Here is a 25,097-nt window from a genome sequence, read left to right as displayed (position 1 = left end):
AGTGGAGCGTGGTGCGGCCGGTTCTTCCTGAAGTTGACGATGAGCTCTTTCGTCTTCTCTACGTTCAGGATAAGGCTGTTGTCTCTGCATCAGCTCACCAGCTGCTTCATCTCTACTACCAAGACTACTCTCTGTAGTCTTGGTTGTTGTCGTCTCTGATCAGGCCCACCACCGTTGTGTCATCAGCAAACTTCACGATGTGATTGGTGGTGAACCTGGGAGCGCAGTCGTGTGTCATCAGGGTGAAAAGCAGGGGGCTCAGGACGCAGCCCTGAGGGGAGCCCGTGCTGAGGGTGATGACATCAGAGGTATTGTATTCAGTGATCGCCCGTAATGCCTTTCCACATGCTCCTGGTGTTGCTGGCGTCGTGGAAAAGCTCCTGGAGTTTCTCAGTGTGATTCCGCTTCGCTAGCTTGATGGCAAGGTTCAAGTTGGCTCTCGCTGTCCTCAGAGCCTCCTTGTCACCAGACTTGAAGGCTGAGTTCCATGCTTTTAGCGCTCAACGAACCTCCACAGTGACCCAGGGTTGTTGGTTGGCTCGGGTGGTGATGGTCTTTGTGGTGCTGACGTCCTCAATGCATTTGTTAATGTAGGCTGACACAGTCATGGCGTACTCATCAATGTCAATCTTGTCTTCATAAGTTGCAGCAGCTTTGAACATGTCCCAGTCAGAGCATTCAAAACACTCCTGGAGCGCCTCCATTGCTCCTTCAGTCCACACCCTCACCTGCTTCACTGCAAGTTTAGCTCTGATCAGCCGGGGCTTGTATGCAGGAATTAGCATAACAGAGAGATGGTCTGAAGTGCCCAGGTGGGGGCGGGGGACTGCCTTGAATGCGCCTTTAATATTTGTATAAACTAAGTCTAGGGTATTCTCTCCCCGAGTTGCAAAATCCACATGTTGGTAGAAATTAGGGAGAACAGTTTTCATATTTGCCTGGTTAAAGTCCCCAGCAATAATGAAAGCTGCCTCTGTGTGTGCAGATTGCAACTCAGAGTTTGTCCGATAGAGAACACTGATGGCCTCTTTCTTGTCTGCGCTGGGGGGCATGTAAACTGCAGTGATGATGACAGCAGTGATTTCTCTAGGCAGATAAAAAGGTCTGCAGCTAATAATCATAAGCTCAATGTCCGGAGAGCAAAAGCTTGTGACTAATCTAGCATTTTTACAACAGGAGTAATTGATGTAGACGCAGAGACCGCCTCCTCGTGTCTTACCGCTGAGATCTTTCAGTGTGTCGGCGCAGAAAGTAGCTAGCCCCTCCAGGCTAATGCCATGGTCTGGGATTGTTGAGTTGAGCCATGTTTCGGTCAGTCCCTGAACTCCCTCTTTGCTGAGAGCTCGAGTTGTAGGTGGTCTATTTTGTTATCCAGTGAGCGGACCTTGGAGAGCAAGATTGATGGTAGCGGCGGTCCGAATGGGTTAGCATTTAGCTTAGCTGCTAAGCCTCCACGGCAACCGTGCTTCTTAGGCCGGCTGCACCGCTTCCGCTTTGCTCTCCACTGTCGTGAGCTGTTTGTGAAGTCTGCTGCCTCGCAGGCCACCGGGGGTTCCCATAGTACTCCGAGACCGCGTAAACAATCGAGCGTAGAAGTGGTTATAAGTGGGTGACGGTTCATAGGAAGCATAGCTCTAGATTCCAGCCCCCAGGTCACCACCAACCCGTCTGCGTTTCTAACAAATTTTCCCCACTTAGCGACACACCCGCTGAGAAGCCGACCCTGATTATTGGGAACTCAATAGTCAGAAACGTGGCACTAGAGACACCAGGGACCATAGTTAAATGCCTGCCAGGGGCCAGAACGGGCGACATAGAATCTTACCTAAAACTGCTGGCTAAGGATAAGCCTAAATACAATAAGATTGTTATTCACGCTGGCGGTAATGACACCCGGTTACGCCGATCGGAGGTCACTAAAGTTGGTATTGCTTCGGTGTGTGAGTTTGCTAAAACAATGTCAGACTCCATAATTTTCTCTGGTCCCCTGCCTGATCTGACCAGTGATGACATGTTTAGCCGCATGTCATCATTCAACTGCTGGTTGTCTAGGTTGTGTCCTGAAAACGACTTGGGCCACTTTGATAACTGGCGAACTTTCTGGGGAAAACCTGGTCTGATCCGGAGAGACGGCATCCATCCTACTTTGGATGGTGCTGCTCTTCTTTCAAGAAATCTGGCAGGATTTATTAGTTCTCCTAAATGCTGACAACCCAGGGTCCAGACCAGGAAGCAGAGCCGTAGTTTAACACACCTTTCTGCAGCTTCTGCACTGTTACCCACCCATTACCCTGTTGAGATGGTGTCTTTCCACGGATGAAACTTAACACATCAAAAATTGATCTAAAAGGAACAAATCATAAAAATCGAATAAAAATCAATACAGCTCACCTTGAACCAAAAAATAAAACATTTAAATGTGGTCTACTAAATACAAGGTATCTCCCTCAAAAAACTTTGTTAGTTAATGAATTGATTTCTGATAATCACATTGGTTTATTTTGTCTCACAGAAACCTGGCTCCAAGAGGACTATGTTAGTATAAAAGAGTCAACTCCCTCCAATTATTCAAATTTCCACATTCCCAGATATGTGGGAAGAGGAGGAGGAGTGGCAAGCATCTTTCAGTCTGATTAATTAGTCCAAAGCCAATTAATAACTACAGTCCTTTTCAACATTTAACCCCCAGTTTCCCTCATCCAAATTGCAAAGCAATAAAACCTCTTCTGTTTGTTGTTTTGTATCGTCCACCAGGCCCATACTCAGTTTTTGGATCAGCTGTCAGACTTCCTATCTGATTTGGTGATAACCACCGACAAGGTTATTATAGGTGGGGATTTCTACATTCATGTTGACACAGAATGTGATAGCCTTAGCATAGCCTTTAAAACTACCCTAGATTCAATTGGTTTTGCTCAAAATGAGCATGAACTGACACACTCTTGGCTCCATACTTTAGACCTCGTACTGACATATGGCATTGATTGTGAAGAATTAACAGTATTTCCTCACAACCATGTCCTATCTGATCATTTTTAATAACATTTGAGTTTAATCTAACTGAGTTCTCCACCCCTTAAAGTTGGTGGGTTATAGTAGATCTTGTTTGGACAATGCTGAATCAAACTTTAAAGAGTCTGTCCCCCTCTTAATATCGTCAGTATTGCAGAAATACCCTGCAGATAGCAGCAATGTTGTTTCTTCCTATTCACAAATAGATGTCTCTGTTAACGGTGTGACTTTGTCCTTGCGTTCCGCATTAGACAATGTAGCTCCCTTGAAAAAGAGGGTGATTATTTACAGGAAGCTGGCTCCCTGGTTTAATTCAGAGCTGCGTTCCTTGAAGCACAATGTTAGGACATTGGAGAGAAAATGGCGTTCTACACACCAAGAGGAATCCTACCTAATCTGGAGGGACAGTCTATTTTTGTATAACAAGACCCATCGTAGAGTTAGAGGAGCTTATTTTTCATAATTGAGGAGAATAAAAGTAATACTAGATTTCTGTTCAGTACAGTTGCCAAACTTAGAGTCATAGCTCCCTTGATCCATCCCCTTAGCAGTAATGATTTTATGGGATTCTTCATAAATAAAATTGATTCCATTAAAAATAAAATTATTGGCATCCTCCCAAACATGATTACCTCGTCCTCAGTGAGGCAGCATTGGAGGAATCTTTAGAACCTGGGTTTTGGGTTGAGTAGTTGTAGCGGCAACCTTGCAGCCACCGCTTCAGAGTAGGAGTATAGGTCAGATCCCAATGCGCATCTTAGAAAAATAGAGGCATTTATTTGTCTTTAACTTGCATACAAACAAAAGCGCTCCTGCATCACACGGTTGAAAAACTGTCACTTCCACTCTACCTGACCGGTAGGTGACGGCACCTATATTACGTCAACGCCACGCCCACCATACAGGAAGAGAAGCAAATAGGCACATCAGAATGAAACAAACATACTGTATTTCCAAAAATAAATCAGTAGAATTAGAATGCAAATATTGTCATGGTTTTCAGATGACGAGCCCACATGCAGATACGATCGGGAAGCAAGGCACAGTTTTAAGATGTTTATTTAGGAAACAGGCAGATATAACGGACGGGATACGGACAACTCGGCAGGGTCAGAACGTCACGGCTGGAGAGACTGCAAAGAGAAGAAGAGTAAGTGACTCTGAAAGGTGAACCAGGAGAACTACTAGAAGCTGCGCTGCTTACCATAAAGCTGGGCAGAACTAACCGGGGAGAAGTAGCACCGAGGGAACTCTGTGATCCTACCCCTGTTGGTGTTCGGCGGCTAATGTTACTGGTGAGGGATCCAGAGCGAGCCTCCTCGGCAGTGGGTGACAGATGGATTGACCAGAGTGAGGGAAGAACCAGCAGAATCCGGGAGGGGGAATCTCAGGCCCCGCTGGGTAACATCCAGGGAGTATGAGGGGTGAGGCAGAGCAAAATCTGAGCAAGAGGATTCTGTAGGTCTGGTTCTTCAGACAAGACGTCAAGACAGGTGAGTGCATCCAAGCACCAAAACTGTGACAAAAACATGGAGATCCAAAATTAGTCAAAGTTCAAAGACGAAAAAACTCACAAGCAGGTCTTCAGGAGTTGGGTCAGAGGCCACGTCATACCACAACTGGTTAAGGCTCCAGCGTCTTCCATCTTTCAGCGCTCTGCTTAAGAAGCCAGAGGAAGCCGCCTGCAACGAGCTGCAGGTGTGGGCCACGCCCCCTCAGCCAACTAGGCACACCTGAGGAGTAGAGTAAGAGCAGGACAACACAGAGAACCCTGACAAATATGTTCATAATAAATTCAGAAAAACAAAAGAGATGCAAACGGCTCCAACAGTAGTTGTCTGGCAATCAGAAGGTTGTGGGTTTGATTCCAGCTTCCCCTTGCTACATGTCCCATTGAGGGACATGGTTGAATGCCTTCTCCAGATCCACAAAACACATGTAGACTGGTTGGGAAAACTCCCATGCCTCCTCCAGGATCCTGCTGAGGGTGTAGAGCTGATCCAGTGTTCCACGGCCAGGACAAAAACCACACTGCTCTTCCTGAATCCGATATTTGACTATCCGACAGACTCTCCTTTCCAGAACCCCAGAATAGACCTTACCAGGGAGGCTTAGGAGTGTGATTCCTTTGTAGTTGGAACACACCCTCCGGTCCCCCTTTTTAAATAGGGGGACCACCACCCCAGTCTGCCAATCCAGGGGAACTGCCCCCGATGTCCACTCATTGCTGCAGAGCCACGTTAACTAACACAGCCCCACAACATCCAGAGCCTTAATGTACTCAGGGTGAATCTCATCCACCCCCGGGGGCCTTGCTACGGAGGAGCTTTTTAACAACCTCGGCCACCTCAGCACCAGAGATGGGAGAACCCGAGCCGGAGTCCTCAGGATCTAATTCCACAATGGAAGACGTGTTGGTGGGATTAAGGAAGTCTTCAAAGTATTCATCCCACTGACGCACGACGTCCCACAGTACTGCACTGCTTCCCCCTCCTTAGACACCGGATAATAATAATAATTGTACTCACAATGGAGAATCGCTTCGAAGCCGCTTCCTCCACTGAGAAATATGGCCTGCTGTAAACCAGATGTGAAACATCTCAATTTACTGTCCATTATTTTATGTGTGAAGATAAAATCATGTTACATTAATGTTTAGGTGTTGGAGAGAAGGTACTGATGATTCTGATGAACAATCCACCATCATGTTAAAATGTTTTGTTCTTAAATCAGATAAATCTAAACCAAACCAGAACATGTTCTCTGCACCATCTCATCCACAGCTTCCACTGACTGGTCTCCTCTGAGCTTCATCATGATGACTCTGAGGATCACAGCACTGATCCTGATGGTTGGAATCACTGTTGGTATCATCAGAACCAGAGGTGAGGAAGCTGAACTACAATGGAGACACTTTACAGAATTCAGATTTAATCACTTTATTTTCCTTTCCATCCCAGGAAGCAAAAAAAACACAGAAAGACATTCATGTAAGTGAAACAATCCAGCATGAAAAATACCTTCATAGAGTTTTTACACATAGATTCTGAATGACAAACCTGTTTAAGTCAGCAGTTCAATCTGAAAAACTCACACAAAAAGAAAAGACAATTAGAAGAATTTTATTGATACAATATTTTAAGACTTTGGCACTCAGACCTCGGCAGGAAACATTCACGCTGAATTATACTTCAATATGCATAAGCAGGTGTATGAGAATAGGGATGTTTCCCCCCAGGCCTGAAACTGGTGGTGGAGTGGAGATAGATGAAGTTGGTTCAGTCCATAGATGCTGGTTTGCGAGGTGATCTGCTTGAGCTGTATTGGTGGGATCCAGTAAACTGCGTAAGCTGGTACCAGTGCTTCACTCAGGGAGCCAGAAAGATAGATGTCCAACTTGGATAAACACAGGTTTGCATGAACTGTCCATGATGAGCAAGCATGAAGCGACTGTGGAGAGGAAAAACTACCCTTTGGGAAGAAACCTATGGCAGAACCAGGCTCAACATGGCGGTCTTCTGTCGGACTGATTGAGATGTGACAGGGAATGCAGTAAGAGTCCAGAGGAATTTCACTCTGATAGGGACGAGGTTGAAGGAGGACCGTAGGAAAGCCAGACGGAGCTGCTATGATGGTGGAAAAGGGGATGGAGGTGGGTTGAATCAGGGTCATCAGAGTCCAAACAAGACATGCACAGCCACTGCTTGCTTGCTGGGTAGAAGGCTGAGACGTGGATTTGAAGATCTTTTAAGGTGAACCCAGAATAATGATTGGATTCGTAGAGGAGCAGTTCAAAGCTGATTGGCTTGCGTCAGAGTCGGATAAGTCTCTGATTGGATGGAGGTAGGCAATAGAGTTTCTTCGATTGAACTTCTGCTTTAAGCTCCATTTTGTGATATTATTACAACATTATTGCGTTAAACTTTTTCACCTTCTACTCTCTGCTCGGATTCTGTTTGTACACAACAGATTTACAAGCTGCTGCAGCAACAAGGTTCTGGGTTCAAAACCCAGATGGGTCCTTTTTTCTAAGTTTGCATTGTTTTAAATATTAGATTAATTTAAGAAAATTAGATTAATTAATTAACAGGTCCACCCCCATTACCAAAGCGGTGAACTTGGTACGGTTCAATTTGCATATTATCTAAGCCATTACAAGGCCTATGTTGGGCAGTAGTATAAAGCTTGAAACTCCACATTACTCCAGACTTTTTGAATAGAGAAAGCTCCCTGGATAGGAGGCAAAACGTCTTAAAATTTTGGAATTTTTTTTTTTTCTTTTTTGGAGTATTAAATTAAGAATCTCTGAATGTTGATGCAAGTATTGTAAAGATCTTAAATCAAGAATGACATTAAAATATGTTTAACTTTATTTATTCTGTTTATTCTTTTTGCCTTAAAACATGTTAGATGATAAAGATTTGTCGAATTTGTTATTTTACCTGAGTAATAAATAAAAAAGATGCTACAAAAGATTTTCTCTGTGGTAAAATTAGTGATAATTTGACATTTTTCTTTAAATGTTCAGGATGTTTATCTAACTGTATTATCCAGTTAATGTTTGGTTGTATCTCACAGGTTCATGATGCTGTTGATGACGACCCAGTGGACTATGAAAATGATGAAGAACGTTCTGCTGCCGCCACACTCAGCTGACCTTCATCACATCAATTACAGTTTATACAAAATTAATGTTTTATTTTGATATTGCATCTATATGAATGTTTGATATTTTTATTGTGTTTCCTGATAAATTAATTAAAATAGATAATCCCATTTCTCTTTGTGCTTATTATAATGAATAAAAAACTAATTTTCTGGATTTGTTCACAGACTAAATCCCTCTGAAGACAGAGACAGATCCACATTCAGACAACATAAACTTATCACACAGCACTGAGTTAATGTGTTGATGTCTCAATTACTATAGATTGTGAACAAAAAGCAGATAATATTCATCTATATTGTCACTGCAACATTCATTCTAATGAAATGCGTTCTCTACTTTTAACCCATCCCTTAGTAGAGCAGTGGACTGCCACTGTGTGGTGCCTGGAGAGCTCAGAGACCCACAATGTGAGTCGGTGGGAGTTAAACCCAGAACCTCCGGGACACAAAAGCAATCCTCTAAGCACTAGGCAACTAGGCGCTCACTCCCCATTCCAAGATTACAATTAAATACAGACATGATCCCAATGAAACTTCATAATCCGCCTTTGAGCAATCAAAGACACATTAAATGGCCACATTGGTGCATAAAACTGTCTGATATTCTTAAACCAGATAAAAAGTTATGCCTTCCTAGTAATAACTTATTAAAAGCCAGCCAATCAAGTTTTGCCTTTGAGCAGGAAGAACAGTGCATAAAGAAAACAATCATTAAAGCTCAGTTTGCTTCACTCTGATCTATACTGATGCACTCTGGTCCAAGCCAGAAAGCTGGCATCTCTTCTTCTACTGATGTGACTGCTTGTAGCATCAGGTCACTGTTAAATGTCAGCAGTATAAGGATTATGGGTCTCCATAGCCGGCCAGCTCACCAGCAGAGCATTCTGGGAGTTGTAGTATAAGCTGTGAATGATCTTTCTACCAGTGGACCGGCTCTAATAGACCCTGTAAATTATCTCATGGTCATATTTGTCCTGCAGGTCTGAGTCTGACCCCTCTGCTGTCAGGGGTCCATTTTGACCTGTTTGGATTCTGTTCTGACTCGGTTTAACTGCTCTGTCTGCAGAGTCTCAGAGCTGCTGGCTGTTAGTGGACTGACTGCAGCTCATTAGCAGACGTCACAGTTCCTCTTTGACGGCTCATGCTAAGGAAATTACATCATGTTGAACATAAAAATGTAAACTATAAATAAAACTGTTTTATGTTCTTCACAATTAGACCCTTCAGCTGAAACATGGCTTACTTTAGTTGATCTGAGTGTTACAAGGTGAATAAATTAAATGTCATTTAAATGTTATTTTCTGACTAAACTTTGAGCAACTAGTTCCTTCTGTTTGTGGTTTTCTGTCAGTTTCTAAAAACACAAAGTGACAGAACACGTGGTGGGTGTTGGTGTGAAGTTATTTTCATCCATTAATTCAGAGACAAAGAGGAAATAACATCAGTAGTTTCAGATGTGCAGCAGAGAAAAGTCTCTCAGTGTTCAGCAGCTGATAGAAGGACAGGAGATGTTGGTTCTGGAACTGGTTCTGATCGTTGTGCTTCAGTTTGAAGGTAAAGATCTGTTTTCTTTCTGATGAGGCTGAGACAGATTAAAGGACACTTTGGTTTACTGTGATATTTTAGAGAGATATCAGAATTAACATTTAGTATTTGGAAAAGTTCATGTGTGTAGCATGTATTAGTCAGTCAGGTTTTGACTAGATATATAAAAACATGTTTAGACCATTTTTATTAAACATTTTATCTTTTATCTCAAACATAAAATCCTATTTGTTATTGAGATCAAAATGTCTTCAATAGCTTTTTGTTTGTAAATAATGAAATAAACGTAATAAAAAATCAACACCATGTGAAATAAATAAATTACGACATATTTCTAGTTTCACCCTCATGATTGTGTTTGTGAAGGATGAAGTATGTTGAACTTTAATGTGTCTTTGTCTCTGCTGCAGGCACCAGAGGAGGAGAACTTTATCACAAATCTGGTGATGATGTCGTTCTACCTTGTAACAATTCTTCATCTTCTTACTCATGCTCCATTGTTAGCTGGTTTTACTGCAGAGATTCAATCTCCAGCTCTCTGTTTGAGGTTCAGAATGGAAAAGTTGTTCAGAGAGCACCTCGAGCTGCCAGGTTAAATGTGGACAGTAAATGCTCTCTGATCATCAACAACATCACTGCTGAGGATGCTGGACGGTATACCTGTGGATTTGGTCCAGGAACCTTTGATGGCAGTGTGCATCTGAGTGTTTTGACCGGTGAGTTTGTAGACTTGAAGGATCTGACGCTGTCAGACTCTTTCCTTCTGATTAACTTTGTGAAATACTTGTGTTGGACAGATGTTTCTGACATCAGCAGTTCTGATGAATATCTGATGCAGTCAGAAGTTAAAATGTTGTTCTGTCAGAGTGAGAATGAATCATTTATTCAGCGCTGTGTGATGGCTTCAACCACACATCAGTCCACACACTTAGTTTGACTTTACAGTCAGATATCTGATATTGTAAAGGTTCTTTCATTAAATTTATTATTTTTATACCTAACAATGATCAAATGAATTTAACAAGGTTGTTTTAAATGTTATTTCTGCCCCCAACTGTGTTTTTCCTGAGTGACCTTTGTTGGGTGTGTGCCGCTTCCTGGTTGAGCTAAAGGCGGGGCCAAGCTTTGAGGACCCTGACATCAGGAAGTGGGCTCATCAGAATGAACGTTGTGCTCGGCTGCTGTGGGGCTGTTTAGATTCAACTAGTTGATCTTGGATTGTGTGGTTAAATGGTTTGATCAAACCTCTGGATCACTGACTTTCATTTAGAAATATCTCTAGTCTGTCATGGTACCAAGTTTTTGGACCCACATGCAGAACACACTGAGGAGACAATTCAGGCAGGTTTAGGAAAGTTTAAGTATCTACTGCGGAGATTCCTCTGGACATCTGGGAGACGAGGTTACTTTCAGTCTCAAGGATCAGTGAGAACAGTGGGGATGGAGGCTGACTGCAAGGTGCGCATGAGATCCACCGGGGAAAGTGAGCGGCTGCTGCTGATGGCCGTGGGCGGGAGAGGAGGCTGCCAAGCGGGGAGGCTGGTCGGTGGAGGGTGAGCAGGCTTCAGGTCGATCGGGCTGTGGGCTGCAGCAGGAGGACCGTCAGCTGGACGTCACGCTGGGAGGGCGCTGGGGCGTGGGAAGGTTCCACGGGGGTTGGTGGGTCTCAGAGAGGCTGCGGAGCGGGCCGGTAGCTGGTCGGCTCTGCCGAAGCTTGGAGTTCAGGTGGAGCTCCGGAGTGGGAAGCTGATCCGACCCAGGAGACAGGAGACAAAGCTGGCCGACTGAGTCGTACCACGTATGGCTAACACTCTGGTAAAGAACTGCTGACAGCTGCCCGCTTCTAAGCAGTCCCTGCAGACCAACAAATGCTGAAGACCTGAGATCAGCATCTCCCCGCTGGTCAGCAGCCTCCTGCGGGAGGAAAAGCGCTGCAGCCAGCCCAGACACATCCACAGCACCCTGACAGTTTAGGTCCATCATGCTGATGAAAACCTGCTCAGATCTGCAATATTAGTGCAGATCAGTCACCAAGTAACATGGAGACAACATCTAAAGTTTCAAAAAAGAGTTTTAGAAACTTTTTCCACCTTTTTTTATTCTACTTTTCTAAACCTGAGATAAAGTTGTATTTTTTAGGTTTCACATTTTAGAGAAAGTTTCTTCTCCATCCTTCAGACTGAAACAACAGTTTTCATTTTTCTTCCAGTCTCTCCATCTCCACCAGGTGCTGATCCAACAAAGGATGGAGATTTCACATTACAGTGTTCTCTGGAGAGATACAGAGGGTTGGGTCCTTGTCCAGAGAAGAGCCTCCTCTGGGTGGATGAGACAGGAAGTGAGCTGCTTGGTGAAGGTGTTGGGTTCAAGTCTGGAGGACAGACTGGCTGTGTTTCTTATTTCACTGTGAAGCTTCAGAGCAGCAGCAACAGAAGATACACCTGCCAGTTTGTTGAGGGAAACACAGTGAAGATAGAAGCTCACTATGAGATTGAAGGTATGATGTCATCTTATTTTTTTTTTTTTTTTTTTTTTTTTTTTTTTTTTTTTTTCCCAGTGTCCTGTCTAGCACTATGGCAATAGGAATTGATATCTCAATGCCAGATGGAGCTCGACAGATTTGCTTTTACAAGTGGAGCAAACAGCTTTCGCCATAGATGTCATCTTATTATAATATTCAATTCAATTCAATTCAATTTTATTTATATAGCGCCAAATCATGAAACATGTCATCTCAAGGCACTTTACAAAGTCAAGTTCAATCATATTATACAGATTGGGTCAGATTATACAGATTGGTCAAAAATGTCCTATATAAGGAAACCAGTTGATTGCATCAAAGTCCCAACAAGCAGCATTCACTCCTGGGGAACCGTAGAGCCACAGGAAGAGTCATCTGCATTGTACATGGCTTTGCTGCAATCCCTCATACTGAGCAAGCATGAAGCGACAGTGGGAAGAAAAACCACCCATTAACGGGAAAAAAAACCTCCGGCAGAACCGGGCTCAGTATGAACGGTCATCTGCCTCGACCGACTGGGGTTACAGAAGACAGAACAGACACAACAAGAGAGACAAAAAAGCACAGAAGCACACATTGATCTAGTAATCTGTTCTACATTAGATGGTAGTAGCGGGTGAGCCGTCTTCTCTGGATGATGTCACAGTTAACAGAACGCCAGACCAGGTGTACCTACTATGAAGAGAAAAGAGAGAGAACAGAAAGTTAAAGCAGAAATGACAACACATAATGCATAATTGAAGAACAGTAGAACTCAATATAGTGAGAAAATTAGATCCTGATATACTCCAGTAACCTAAGCCTATAGCAGTAAAACTATAAAGGTGGCTGAGAGTAACATGAGTCACTAGTTATAATTTTTGTCAAAAAGAAAAGTTTTAAGCCTAGTCTTAAAAGTAGACAGGGTGTCTGCCTCACGGACCAAAACTGGGAGTTGGTTCCACAGGAGAGGAGCCTGATAGCTAAAGGATCTGCCTCCCATTCTACTTTTAGAGACTCTAGGAACCACCAGCAGACCTGCGGTCTGAGAGCGAAGTGCTCTGTTAGGAACATACGGGGTAATCAGAGCTCTGATATATGATGGAGTTTGATTATGAAGGGCTTTATATGTAGAAGAAGAATTTTAAATTCTATTCTTGATTTAACAGGAAGCCAATGAAGGGAAGCTAAAATTGGAGAAATATGATCCCTCTTGTTGATTTTCATCAGAACTCTTGCTGCAGCATTTTGGATCAGCTGAAGGCTTTGAACTGCATTTTGTGGAATTCCTGATAGTAAAGAATTACAATAGTCCAGCCTTGAAGTAACAAATGCATGGACCAGTTTTTCAGCATCACTCCTGGACAGAATGTTTCTAATTTTGGCGATATTCCGGAGGTGAAAAAAGGAAACTCTGGAAACCTGTTTAATATGGGATTTAAATGACATGTCTTGGTCAAAAATAACACCAAGATTTTTTACTTTATTACCAGAGGCCAGTTTAATGCCACCCAGATTAAGTGATTGGTTAAGAAGTTTATTTTTTGAGGACTCTGGCCCAAAGATTAAAACTTCGGTCTTGTCAGAATTTAGATGCAGGAAATTTAAAGTCATCCAGCTTTTGATGTCATCAAGACATGACTGCAGTCGAAGTAATTGATTGGATTCATCAGGATTTATGGATAAATATAGCTGAGTATCATCAGCATAACAGTGGAAATTAATCCCATGCTGTCTGATAATTTTGCCTATCGGAAGCATATATATAGTAAAGAGAATTGGTCCAAGGACTGAACCCTGTGGTACTCCACAGGTGACCCTAGAGTTTGAGGAAGATTTATTATTAACATGAACAAATTGGAATCTGTCTGACAGATAAGATTTAAACCAGCCTAATGCTTTCCCCTTAATCCCTACAGTATGTTCAAGTCTTTGTAGGAGAATATTGTGATCAACTGTGTCAAACGCAGCACTGAGATCTAACAGGACAAGTATAGACACAAGTCCATTATCTGAGGCCATGAGAATATCATTAGTGACCTTCACCAGAGCTGTTTCAGTGCTATGATGAGCTCTGAAGCCTGACTGAAACTCCTCAAGTAGGTCATTACTTTGTAAATGTTCACAAAGTTGATTAGCAACTACTTTCTCAAGAATTTTAGATAAGAAAAGAAGATTAGATATAGGTCTGTAATTTACTAACTCATCTTGATCAAGAGAAGGTTTCTTAAGTAAAGGTTTAATAACAGCTACTTTCAAAACCTGTGGTACATATCCATTTACTAAGGATAGATTAATCATGTCTAAAATAGTGCCACTGATCAAAGGGAATATGTCCTTAAACAACTTGGTTGGGATTGGGTCTAACATACAGGTAGAAGGTTTAGATGAAGCTAAAATTTTAGATAGCTCAGAAAGCTCTACTGCTTCTAAACAGTTCAAACACTGCGCAGATTCTAAAGATTCCTCCAATGCTGCCTCACTTACTGAGGACGAGGTAATCATGTTTGGGAGGATGCCAATTATTTTATTTTTAATGGCATCAATTTTATTTATGAAGAATCCCATAAAATCATTACTACTGAGAGCTAAGGGAATGGATGGATCAACAGAGCTGTGGCTCTGGGTAAGTTTGGCAACTGTACTAAAGAGAAATCTAGGATTATTTTTATTCTCTTCAATTAATGATGAAAAATATGCTGCTCTAACTCTGCAGAGGGTCTTGTTATACAACAATAGTCTGTCCCTCCAGATTAAGTAGGATTCCTCTTGGTGTGTAGAGCGCCATTTTCTCTCCAATTTCCTAACATTGTGCTTCAAGGAACGAAGCTCTGAATTAAACCATGGAGCCAGCTTCCTGTGAATAATCACCTTCTTTTTCAAGGGAGCTACATTGTCTAATGCAGAACGCAATGAGGAAGTCACATTGTTAGCAAAGGTATCGATTTGTGAATGGGAAGAAACAGCAATGCTGCCATCTACAGGGCATTTCTGCAATACTGAGGATATTAAGAAGGGGACAGACTCTTTAAGTTTTGATACAGCATTATCCGATAAAAATCTACTATAATGGAACCCTCTTTTGGGGGTGGAGAATTCAGTTAGATTAAACTCAAATGTTATTAAAAAATGATCAGACAGGACAGGGTTGTGAGGAAATATTGTTAATTCTTCACAATCAATGCCATATGTCAGCACAAGGTCTAAAGTATGGAGCCGAGAGTGCGTCGGTTCATGCACATTTTGAGCAAAACCAATTGAATCTAGGATAGTTTTAAAGGCTACACTAAGGTTATCACATTCAGTGTCAACATGGATGTTAAAATCACCCACTATAATAACCTTATCAGTATTTAACACCAAATCAGATAAGAAATCTGACAACTCATCCAAAAACTGAGTGTAAGGGCCTGGTGGACGATACAAAACAACAAACAGAAGAGGTTTTATTGCTTTGCAGTTTGGATGAGGGAAACTGAGGGTTAAATGTTCAAAAGAACTGTAATTATTAGTTGGCCTGGGACTAATTAATAAATCAGACTGAAAGATAGTTGCCACTCCTCCTCCTCTTCCCACAGATCTGGGAATGTGGAAATTTGAATAACTGGAGGGGGTTGACTCATTATACTAACGTAGTCCTCTTGTAGCCAGGTTTCTGTGAGACAAAACAAATCAATCTGATTATCAGAAATTAATTCATTAACTAACAAAGTCTTTGGAGGGAGAGACCTTATATTTAATAGACCACATTTTATTGTTTTATTTTTAGGTTCAAGGTGAACCGTATTGATTTTTATTAGGTTTTTATGATTTGTTCCTTTTAGATCAGTTTTTGATCTGTTAAGTTTTGGCCGTGGGAAAGACACCGTCTCAATAGGATAATGGGTGGGTAACAGTACAGAAGCTGCAGAGAGGTGTGTTAAACTACGGCTCTGCTTCCTGGTCTGGACCCTGGGTTGTCAGCGTTTAGGAGAACTAATAAATCCGGCCAGATTTCTAGAAAGAAGAGCTGCACCATCCAAAGTAGGATGGATGCAGTCTAATATGTGTCTAGAGATCAAGTATTGTCATGTTAATATTTTTGTTTTCATTAAGATTTGTTGTACCGTCTGCATTACATATTTTCTGTAATTTTTGATTCTTTTAGCAGGAGTTACTGTCAACAGCACCATCATCTTCATCATCCTTGGAGCAGTGATTGGGGTTTTGCTGCTTCTGGTGGTTCTTGCTGCTGTTTTCATCAAACTGAGGAAAACCAACGTTAAAGAGGATCAAATAACCACAACAGGTACTGGATCTTTCAAAAGCAGCTTAATCTACGGAGGCACATTTAAATCAATTAGTAAACATGCAGAACTTTATCAGTGTGAAAATTAAAAAAATAAATGTAATCAAAGAATTCAGGAAAACTAATGCAGAGAAAAAAAGCTTCCCTCTGTGATTCTGCAGTGTTCCTGTTGTCTGAATGTTTCTTCTGGATGTTCTGCAGGAACAGAACCTTTTAAACAGAGTCCATCTCATGTCTTAGTGTGACAGCGTAGTATGGGAGCTGCACAGCTTAGGAGAGGAAGGATCTAGAACGGGTGGTGAGGTCAGCACAGGGGATTGTGGGATGCCGTCTGCAGGACCTTGACACAGTTTGTGCACAAGAGTCCAGAACAGGGACAGACATTTTGACACTGACTGCACCCACCAGAACAATTCACTGTCCCTCTTCCATCAGGTATATGATTTATATCAAAAACTCATATATCCCAATATAGCTTTTTCCCCAAAGCTGTGAGGGCTATCGCCCCCTGCTGAGAATCAATAGACCATCAGTTACATACATACTACAGGTTCCACAGGTTCTTGATCAGATGAGAATTATTTACAATGTCTCTCACATTCTAATGTCTATTTACACACTTCTGTTTCTCAGGGAGAGTTTGTTTGGACTTCCATGCAAACTGCACAGCTCTGAAACATGAAGATCTAAATAAATAGCACAGGGCTTTGTCTCTACATAATCATAAATGTCTAATTTATTTATTGTTTGATCCTCCCTGATTTATTCTGTGTTTTCATGAAGGATCATAGTAGATGTACACAATGTAACCACAGACAATCATATTTATTCCAGCTTTCCTCCAAACTGATGCTTTTATATCACCCCTTAGATGTTTAGCAGCTGTTTTAAACAACCAGTGGTGCTTCTGTAACCTTCACAATCTCATTCAGTTTATCTCTAATCTGCACCAAGTGCTGGAAAACAGGCTGCATGCTACAATTCTTTGCTCCAAAGTTCTCGAAATCGGGCTTGACTTCAATTGGCAGCGTTGAGCTGAACTTCCTGCACTGTTGAGCTTTGACTTCAAGCTTTGAGCGCAGTGACACATTGGGTGTGCAGTCCCCCACAGCTGAGGCAACTCTCCAAGTCCTTTCTGCTTTAGAAAGTACACTGACTGCTGTTTCTTTCTGAGATAATCAAGTTCCTCACACTATATATTTATTTAGTTGTATTTGTTAGTTTTTATGGTGAACTGGTCATCTTCTATGTTATTTTCTCTGAGCGCAAAGAGCTGTGCTCATATTATTTTTAGCATATTTCCGTTCCTGACATCTAACTCTTGTGAAAGACTTTTCTCAGAATAAGGAAGAACTGTTTACATAGTTACCACGTTGTGGTTTACTGATAGTAGTTCAAAAATAGCAGACATTGGGTGAGATGATTAAAATATGTTGATGGAAATGATTATGATGATTTCCTTTCTTTTGATTTAGAAGATCAAGACTCAACCCCTGAAATTCATCATCATGTGAGTATTGACTCACATAAATTTTCTTCAGTTCAAATAGTGCAAATTATTCACCAAATGTTTAAGAATTGTTGGAAAATTTCAACATCTTAACTGTTCTCATACTTATCTGTCGTCTTTGCTGCTTACGGAGTGCAAAATAACAGGAACTGAACTCAGTTGCTTCCTCTTTTCTAAACTTGTCAGAACACAAAAAGCTGTAACACTTAGTTTTGAAACAGCAGCTATTTAATGCTGCAATTCACTGTTCAGGAGACAGCAATCTACCCATCATGTTGCACTAGACTCCATGGCAGGAGACATTATCAGCAAGAAGACATAGATTGTCTTTACTGTCACAGTTGATAAAGGTTTATTGTCCATTTTTTTCTCAGGGGGAGAAGGAGACCAACCTGACATATGCCACTGTTGATCACTTTAATCCCAAAACTTCTAAGAAGATAAAGGTAAGAAACCCAACATGCATTGCAGATGTATAAAAATACCATTTTAAGTTTGGATTATGTGTTATCAATGAATGACACCGATTTCATTTTAGCTGAGGATTGAGTGATGTTATCTTTTATGGGTGATGATGGTGCAAGATTTAAGGGGTTTTCCATTAACTGGCGGGTTGCCGGTTCGATCCCCCGCTCTGGCCGTTTCAGTCGTTGTGTACTTGGCCAAGACACTTGACCCACATTACCTGCTGGCGGTGGTCAGAGGGTGGCGCTGATGTATGGCAGCCTCACCTCTGTCAGCCTGCCTCAGGGCAGCTGTGGCCACAAACACAGCTGACCACCGTCAGGATGTGAATGTGTGCGTGAAGGAATGAAAGACTGACTGTAATGTAAAGCACTATGGGGTCACTATGCAAGTACAAGCCATTTACCATTTTCACTTGACATTGTCAAATGTAACATAGTCTTCTTTGGGCTTTTTTCTTTCAAGGGTTGCCACCACAGCTTGTCATCTGCCTCCATCTACCTCTATCTTCTGCATCTTCTTCTCTCACACCAACTACCTTTATGTCCTCTTTTACTCCATCCATAAATTTCCTCTTTAGCCTTTTAGCCTCCTGCCTGGCAGTTCCAGCCTCAGCATCATTCTAAAGATGTACTCTCTATCCCTCCTCTGGACATGTCTAAACCATCACAGCCTGGCTTCTCTGATTTTATCTCCAAAACATCTAACAGGAGATTTTCCTCTGATGAACTCATTCCTTATCCCCTCCATCCTCATCACTCCCAAAGAAAACCTCAACATCTTCATCTCTGCTACCTCCAGACCTTGGCTTACTGGCTTTTCCTGCAGTGCCTCTATACTTTGAATCATCTTGTTACTGAGAAGTGTTATATAAATAAACTTGCCTAGCCTCTGCCTCTCAACCAGACAACATTGCTGGTCCCACCATCATCTTATATAACTTTCCTCTCATTCTTGCTGATTTTCTTTAATCACACAACACACCACACTTTTCTCCACCCATTCCAAACTGCTTGGATATGGTTCTTTTAGGCTGTTAACTATCATTAACTATTATTAATTATTTTAATGCAGATTCATTTGAAAAGTGGCTCACTTTTCAAATGAAAAACGGTGATTGCTGAGAGGAGTATGGCTCTAAGGAGACTATTTTGTGTGTGCGTATATATATATATATATATATATATATATATATATATATATATATATATATATATATATATATATATATATATATATATATATATATATGGCTGAAACATTGTTGAGGTGGTGTGAGAGGAGGCACAAACTCTACTACTGCTGTCGGTCCTAGATTCTTCCATAACTCCTCACATAGATCATCAGGACCAACTGCCTTTGCACTCTTAATCATTTTCAATTACTTCCTTATGTCATCCTGATTAGTCTTTGCTACTTGTTGCTTTTGTTACTTCTTCCTTTTTCTTTCTCATTTTCCTCATTCTTCAACAGTTCAAAGTACTCTTTCCTTTTTCCTATCACTTTCGTTGGACCTGTCAGTACATTTCTATCTTGATCTTTAATCCCCCTAATCTGATGAACTTCCTTCTCATCTCTGTCTCTCAGCCTCACTAACATGTATAAATATTTCTCTCCCTCCTTATTTTCCAACCTATCATACAAGTCTCTGCATGCTCTTTGCTTGGCATTCACTACCAATACCTGCACTTTATGCTACATCTCTCTGTACTGCTGGGGACGGACACATCTTCTCATTTAATGGCTGATCGTGAGAGTCAGATTTCAGCCAGTACACTGTCTGGCACCAGCACCAGTGGCAATAATTGACTAATCTGCTATTGAGATAATGTTCTGCATTTATCCAGGCTTGGTACAGGCATCAAACAGGACTCAGGACACTATGCCCCTTTGAGGCTGCATTGTTAAATATGACGTTTTATGATTGTGATTTTGCACAAATTTTGTGGTTGAGCGTTATTTTATTTTAATATTTTAAAACAAACCATTCATACGAATGGGGGTCAGACTAAACTGTTACAGTTTGCATACAGTTTGAAAATATCTAAATGACCACATAGATACAAGTGGAAAGTCTTTCAAATGGAGCTGAAGCAGTTTGTGGTTTCTGTGCTGCAGGTCAAACAAGATGAAGACACTGTGACTTATTCCGCTGTGAGGACTAAAAATAAGACGGAGGCGAACATCAACCACAGCAGTCTCTACAGCAGCATTGCTAGGACAAAATGACCCAAAGAGGGAAATAAAACACCTCATCACAACTCTGCCTTTGTTGAACCTTTTTACAAGAAGTGGACCGTTGGATTTAAATTTTAGTAAAACTAAACTTCTGCTGTATTTAAATAATTGTAAAAATCTTAAAGCAGAAAGGTGAATTACTGAGTTTTATGATGTAGGTATCGGTTGGAAAATCATCAGAGAGAATATAAGATCAGACTGTCCGCTAAAGCCACAAAATATGTGAGACTGTTCCAGAGTCACTAAAAAACTGCCCCCTCACAGCAGGGTGCCAACACTGCTATAGGGTAGTTCACGCGTGACGTCAGCGCTACATCCGGGTCCCGCGGGTAGGCAAAGAACAGTACTGTTCTCGTGTACTACATGACAAAACGGGTGATTTAGAGCGTACTTTTAGTTCATTTATTTTTGGAATCTAAGCAATGCCTACGACTTGTTGTGCTCCCGGTTGCACAGAGAGGCATTCCAAATCGTCGGATGTACGTTTCTGTCGTTCACCGAAGGAGGAAGGACGAAGAAAGAAATGGATATTTTCAATGAAAAGAGCGCAGGCAGACACTCCCAATGGACTGGGGGAGCCATCATACTACGACAGAATTTGCAGTCTACACTTCATCTCCGGTAAATACAACTTAATTCTGCTCTAGTCATTGTTCTAGCTAAATAGCGGCGGAGGGGAGGTGCCGATCGCTACACGGCAGAGCAGACAGCGGCGGCGGAGCAGGCCCGTTCACGGGCTGCTGCGTAAACACTACACGGGCCGCTTCTCCGGCCCATGTAGCGATCGCCACCTCCCCTCCGCTCGTTCACGGGCGCTAGTACGTCTGTGTTTACGCTGCAATGTCGCCGACACCCCCACCCATTTTAACAAGACAAAAGCACCAAAATAATCCGTAGTAAACAATGTTTTTTTTAACCTACCGGTCTTTCTCTATGCTGAGACGCGGTCTGTGTCCGACGCCGCTTTCTGCTGTTGCACAAACATGTCTGAACATCCATTCATCCATCCATCCATTTTCTGACCCTCTTAATCTCTCATGGCGTCGCGGGGGTTGCTGGAGCCTTTTTCCCGATATAAAATAACTGTAGCCGTGCAGTGGTTTCATGGCTTCCATGCTCTCTCGTCTGTACTGGCCTGCCGTGTTTATAAGGCAGCTGTATGTCGCGGTACGGAACACTCGGCCAGCATTTCACAGACTCGCTCCATCCCTTCAGGCTTTTGCTGTGTGGATCTGGCAATCTGATACCATCAACCATCAATTTACTCTTAAAACGATCTTGTGATACATTATCTAAAGAAGAAAAATACGTCGAGAACTCGTCGGTTTCTCTGTTTGCGTCCGCCAGTGTTCGCCTTTTGCCTACCAGTCCGGCGCGCATGCGCGAAAAACCCTCATCAAAACAATAACAATGAACTACCCTATAAAGCCATGCTCCCCCCTGTCATCAGCCATAGAGGCCTCTCTCACCTCTTCTCCGTGGACCTCTTGAGGAGAAACCTAAATGTAGTTCGGTGACCCACAAGCATGTGCAGAGTCTGGATCAAGCTAAGTACTGTCTACTTTCTGTGAATCAAATTCAAAGCAGCAGTGATCTTTCTAAGCTGTGCAGGAGAAAGCAGACCCAGGAGCTGAGCCACAACTCTGCGGTGACGAGATCCCCACGTTCCACAGGCCGAGCGCAGCCCACCGGAGACTGGTGGAAAGCTTGTCCAGGCCTGGTTCCCAAAAGAGGGCTTTCACCCTGAGTTAATTGGGCATCCGGTTGAAGTCGGAGGCGAGGAAGCAAAGTCAACCGAACAGAAACAGAGGCAGAAGTTTGGCTGAGTTTAGCAGGGGAAGTTGGGATGACATTAATCATTTAAAATGGATTTATTTTAATATGTTTTCATTGTATTTTTTCCCCCAGTGTCCTGTCTAGCAATGTGGCAATAAGAATTGATATCTTAATGCCAAATAGAGCTCGACAGATTCTGCTTTCACAAGTGGAGCAAACAGCTTTCGCCATAATGCTGCGCTTGATTTATGCATGTAAATAGCTTTATTGTGATTCCTGCAGGGAGAATTCTAATTATATGGACACTACAATGGGAAAGTAGGAGAGTAAAGGAAGAACAAGAAGAGAAAAAAAGAAAGATAAGAGGTGAAAGGAAGAAGAGATAAAAGGAAGAGAATGATAAAACGTCCTCTGTCTGCTCCATCACCTGGAAAGAGACGCAAAAAGAACAGCACAACCAACAGACATAAAGCAACAGATACAATCGAGTAAAAACCTTGATACCATTGCTAAATCATATGTATTATTATTTAAGCTGACATGTGTAATGTGATACCTGAAAAAAGAAAGTGAAAAAAAATAAAATAAATTATAGGCTTTCTGTATATAAGTGAACACTTAATACCTGGGACCCAGCACCTGTTGGAGTTTGTGAGAGAGCACTACTTTAGGTGAAAATTATACAGAAGGAAATAGCTTGATAGTGGTTGTGGAGAACCAAAGACCCACCTTCCCCGAGCACAGAGGCAGGAGTCAGGGGACCCATAATCACGGACTCCCAAAGGGGCCCCCAAAGCAGTGCGCCCGAGAGGGGGCGACACAGCATATCTGCAACCCCCCCCCCCCCAAGGAAAGAGGAGACACGACCCCGAGGAAATCCCCCAGCCACCGCAATGCCGACGCCCCCAAGAGCCGCGGGGACGAGCCCGTGGGCTCCGCCGGCACCCAGCCGCGCTGAAATGGTCCTGGCCATGGGCCCTGGGGGCCAGAGGCCCCAGGGGCGCCCCGCCCCCGCGGCAGGGCCCCCCGCCGCCCCCAGGGGGCCAGGCCCCGCAAAGCCGCTGCCGGGAATGGGCCGGCGCCCACCCGGGAACCCGCCCCAAACCCGAGGACCGTCAATGCGCCAGAGGGCCAAGGCGCCCGCCAACGCAGCGGAGGAGGGCAGGACGTGGGGGGATGGGCTCCGCACCTATCGGAGACTTGAGATGATCTTGGGGGAGGGAGCGGACTGGACCCGAACCTGGAAAAAAAAAAAAAACTCATTCACACCATCCCTCCCTAGTGCCCCACTCACCACACACAGACACACAAAAAAAGGACGCTGTACACACATTCCCACATAACATTCACATCCAAAAATCCCAAGTGGGGGGGTCACCACAATTCAACTATACGACTGCCTGTGCCCGACCCCCGGCCCCGCCCCCGGACCAGACGCCCCCCGGATCAGGCTCCCCAAAGAGGGGGGTCCAACACGACCCATACGGGTAATTGTATTTTTAAGGTTAAGGAGTGAGGTTAAGAGCTAGAGCTAACAGGCTAAGCCGCCCATTAGTGTTCTTGAAATAAAGCTATGCTGTTGTGTTTAGAGTATGCCTTAAGGTTATGACCAATTTTTTACACCAGTGGGACAATAATGTTTGTGTTTTCTGGTCCACTCATTTCAACAAGATATAAATTAAAAATATTTTTAAATAAACAGAATAAATAGAATGTCCGCTAGCTTTAGCCGCTATTACTCTCCCAAAATAACTCACCACTAACCCTGGTAAACACAACTATGGTTTGTTTAAACATAATGCTTGATTTTGTTAATCTCCACCAATAGTGCTACGAGCATTAATACAGCATTAATGGGGAAGATTGATGTCAATTTAATGATGTTTTGTGTAACTTAAGGAACCCATCAAGCTAATGACCAAATGACCCAGATGTGTCCCAACATTATATTTATGGTTGATTTTCTCGCCTACAGCATTCTAGCTTCTCAAGTTACTTGAAGTTACTGCTTCTTAATTATTTCCAGGATAAATTATTAAATTAATCAAAATCACTTGTCCTAAAGGTTATTGATTTTCATTTAGCAAATCATTATTTAAAAGGGGATTTCCTCAAATGTTTAATCTAAGCTGGAATTGCATTGTGAATGGATTGGACACATACCAAATGTTGTTATAAGTGAGTTCAGCTAGTTTAATCTTATTTCATATTAAGATGAACTCTGGTTCTCTAAGATTTACAGTGATCTCAATCAGTCAATCAATCAACCAATCTTTATTGTCAACTACAATTTGCATTTTAATTGAAATTACAGTTCCAGTACAACCGTCCATGACATACATCACAAACATTTGGGGGGAACAATTGACTGAGGCCTTGCGTTGAGAAAAATGTCTGCCTTTAGGTGCAATCTTTCAGACTGGACCCTGTCTGACGCAGTTTCCATAGGGCGCTGCCTTTTAACTCTGTGGAAAGATAGAAGCCAAATTTGGGGAGAGAGAGGAAAAAAAGACATATTTCACACTTCATCCTTTTTCAGGGTACAGTTTGAGACATCAAAATAAAACCTCAGCACGAGAAAAGCACGTATGACGAGACAACCTTTATGCAGAGGTTTACATCGGACACTTGTGGCACGTGAGTCCATGTAAGTTTTGGGCGTCAGTTGTGTGTGTGAGAGTGAATGTGTCCAGTTTGTCCATGAAATTGATGAGAGTCTATGAAACATTCTTATGAGGATGGTTTTCAACAACCTTTCTTTGTCTTTTCTTTTATGTGTACACGGTTCTTTAGTTTCTTTAATCTTAATTTTTCTTAGTAGTTTAGTTACGTTCCCCTAGCCTATAAGAGAGGATTTGTTTACTGAAATATAGTGTTGATTCAGATAAACAACATATAATGGTGTTGCCTGGATGTGTATATTTTTTGTTGATAAACTCTTGTAATTGAAGAGAAGTTCTCACTCATTTATTCCATATGCGTGCAGAGTTTTCTGGTAAAAGAACGGCAGTTGTCGAATGATCCTTTCAATTATTGTCCTGATTTCAGCTGTTTGGGCTGATATTCACCGGACAATACCCAACAGACTGAGGGCT

The 25,097-nt window shown here is 42.4% G+C and overlaps 2 protein-coding genes across 5 annotated transcripts in view; both read left to right on the top strand.

Moving 5' to 3' along the window:
- The window catches only part of LOC105923593, a 28,794-nt gene extending 8,547 nt beyond the window's left edge, over positions 1 to 20,247 (top strand). The window contains exons 5-9 of one of the 4 annotated variants that reach the window (XM_036130466.1): positions 11,435 to 11,722; positions 15,876 to 16,013; positions 17,489 to 17,523; positions 17,898 to 17,969; positions 20,107 to 20,247. In XM_036130466.1, the coding sequence (XP_035986359.1) occupies positions 11,435 to 11,722; positions 15,876 to 16,013; positions 17,489 to 17,523; positions 17,898 to 17,969; positions 20,107 to 20,217 (644 nt within the window). In that variant the 3' untranslated portion in view covers positions 20,218 to 20,247. Of the gene's footprint in view, positions 1 to 5,795; positions 5,898 to 5,972; positions 6,003 to 7,590; positions 7,743 to 11,434; positions 11,723 to 15,875; positions 16,014 to 17,488; positions 17,524 to 17,897; positions 17,970 to 20,106 lie in introns of those variants that run through there. The other 3 variants (XM_036130469.1, XM_036130467.1, XM_036130468.1) reach the window with 3 other exon arrangements.
- Positions 1 to 25,097, top strand: part of LOC110368380 — a 718,672-nt gene that overhangs the window by 678,527 nt on the left and 15,048 nt on the right. The window lies entirely within an intron of this gene.

This window comes from Fundulus heteroclitus, unplaced genomic scaffold (assembly GCF_011125445.2).
Source record: "Fundulus heteroclitus isolate FHET01 unplaced genomic scaffold, MU-UCD_Fhet_4.1 scaffold_36, whole genome shotgun sequence".
NCBI classification, from domain to species: Eukaryota; Metazoa; Chordata; class Actinopteri; order Cyprinodontiformes; family Fundulidae; genus Fundulus; species Fundulus heteroclitus.
This window is presented reverse-complemented; position numbering and strand designations above follow the sequence as displayed.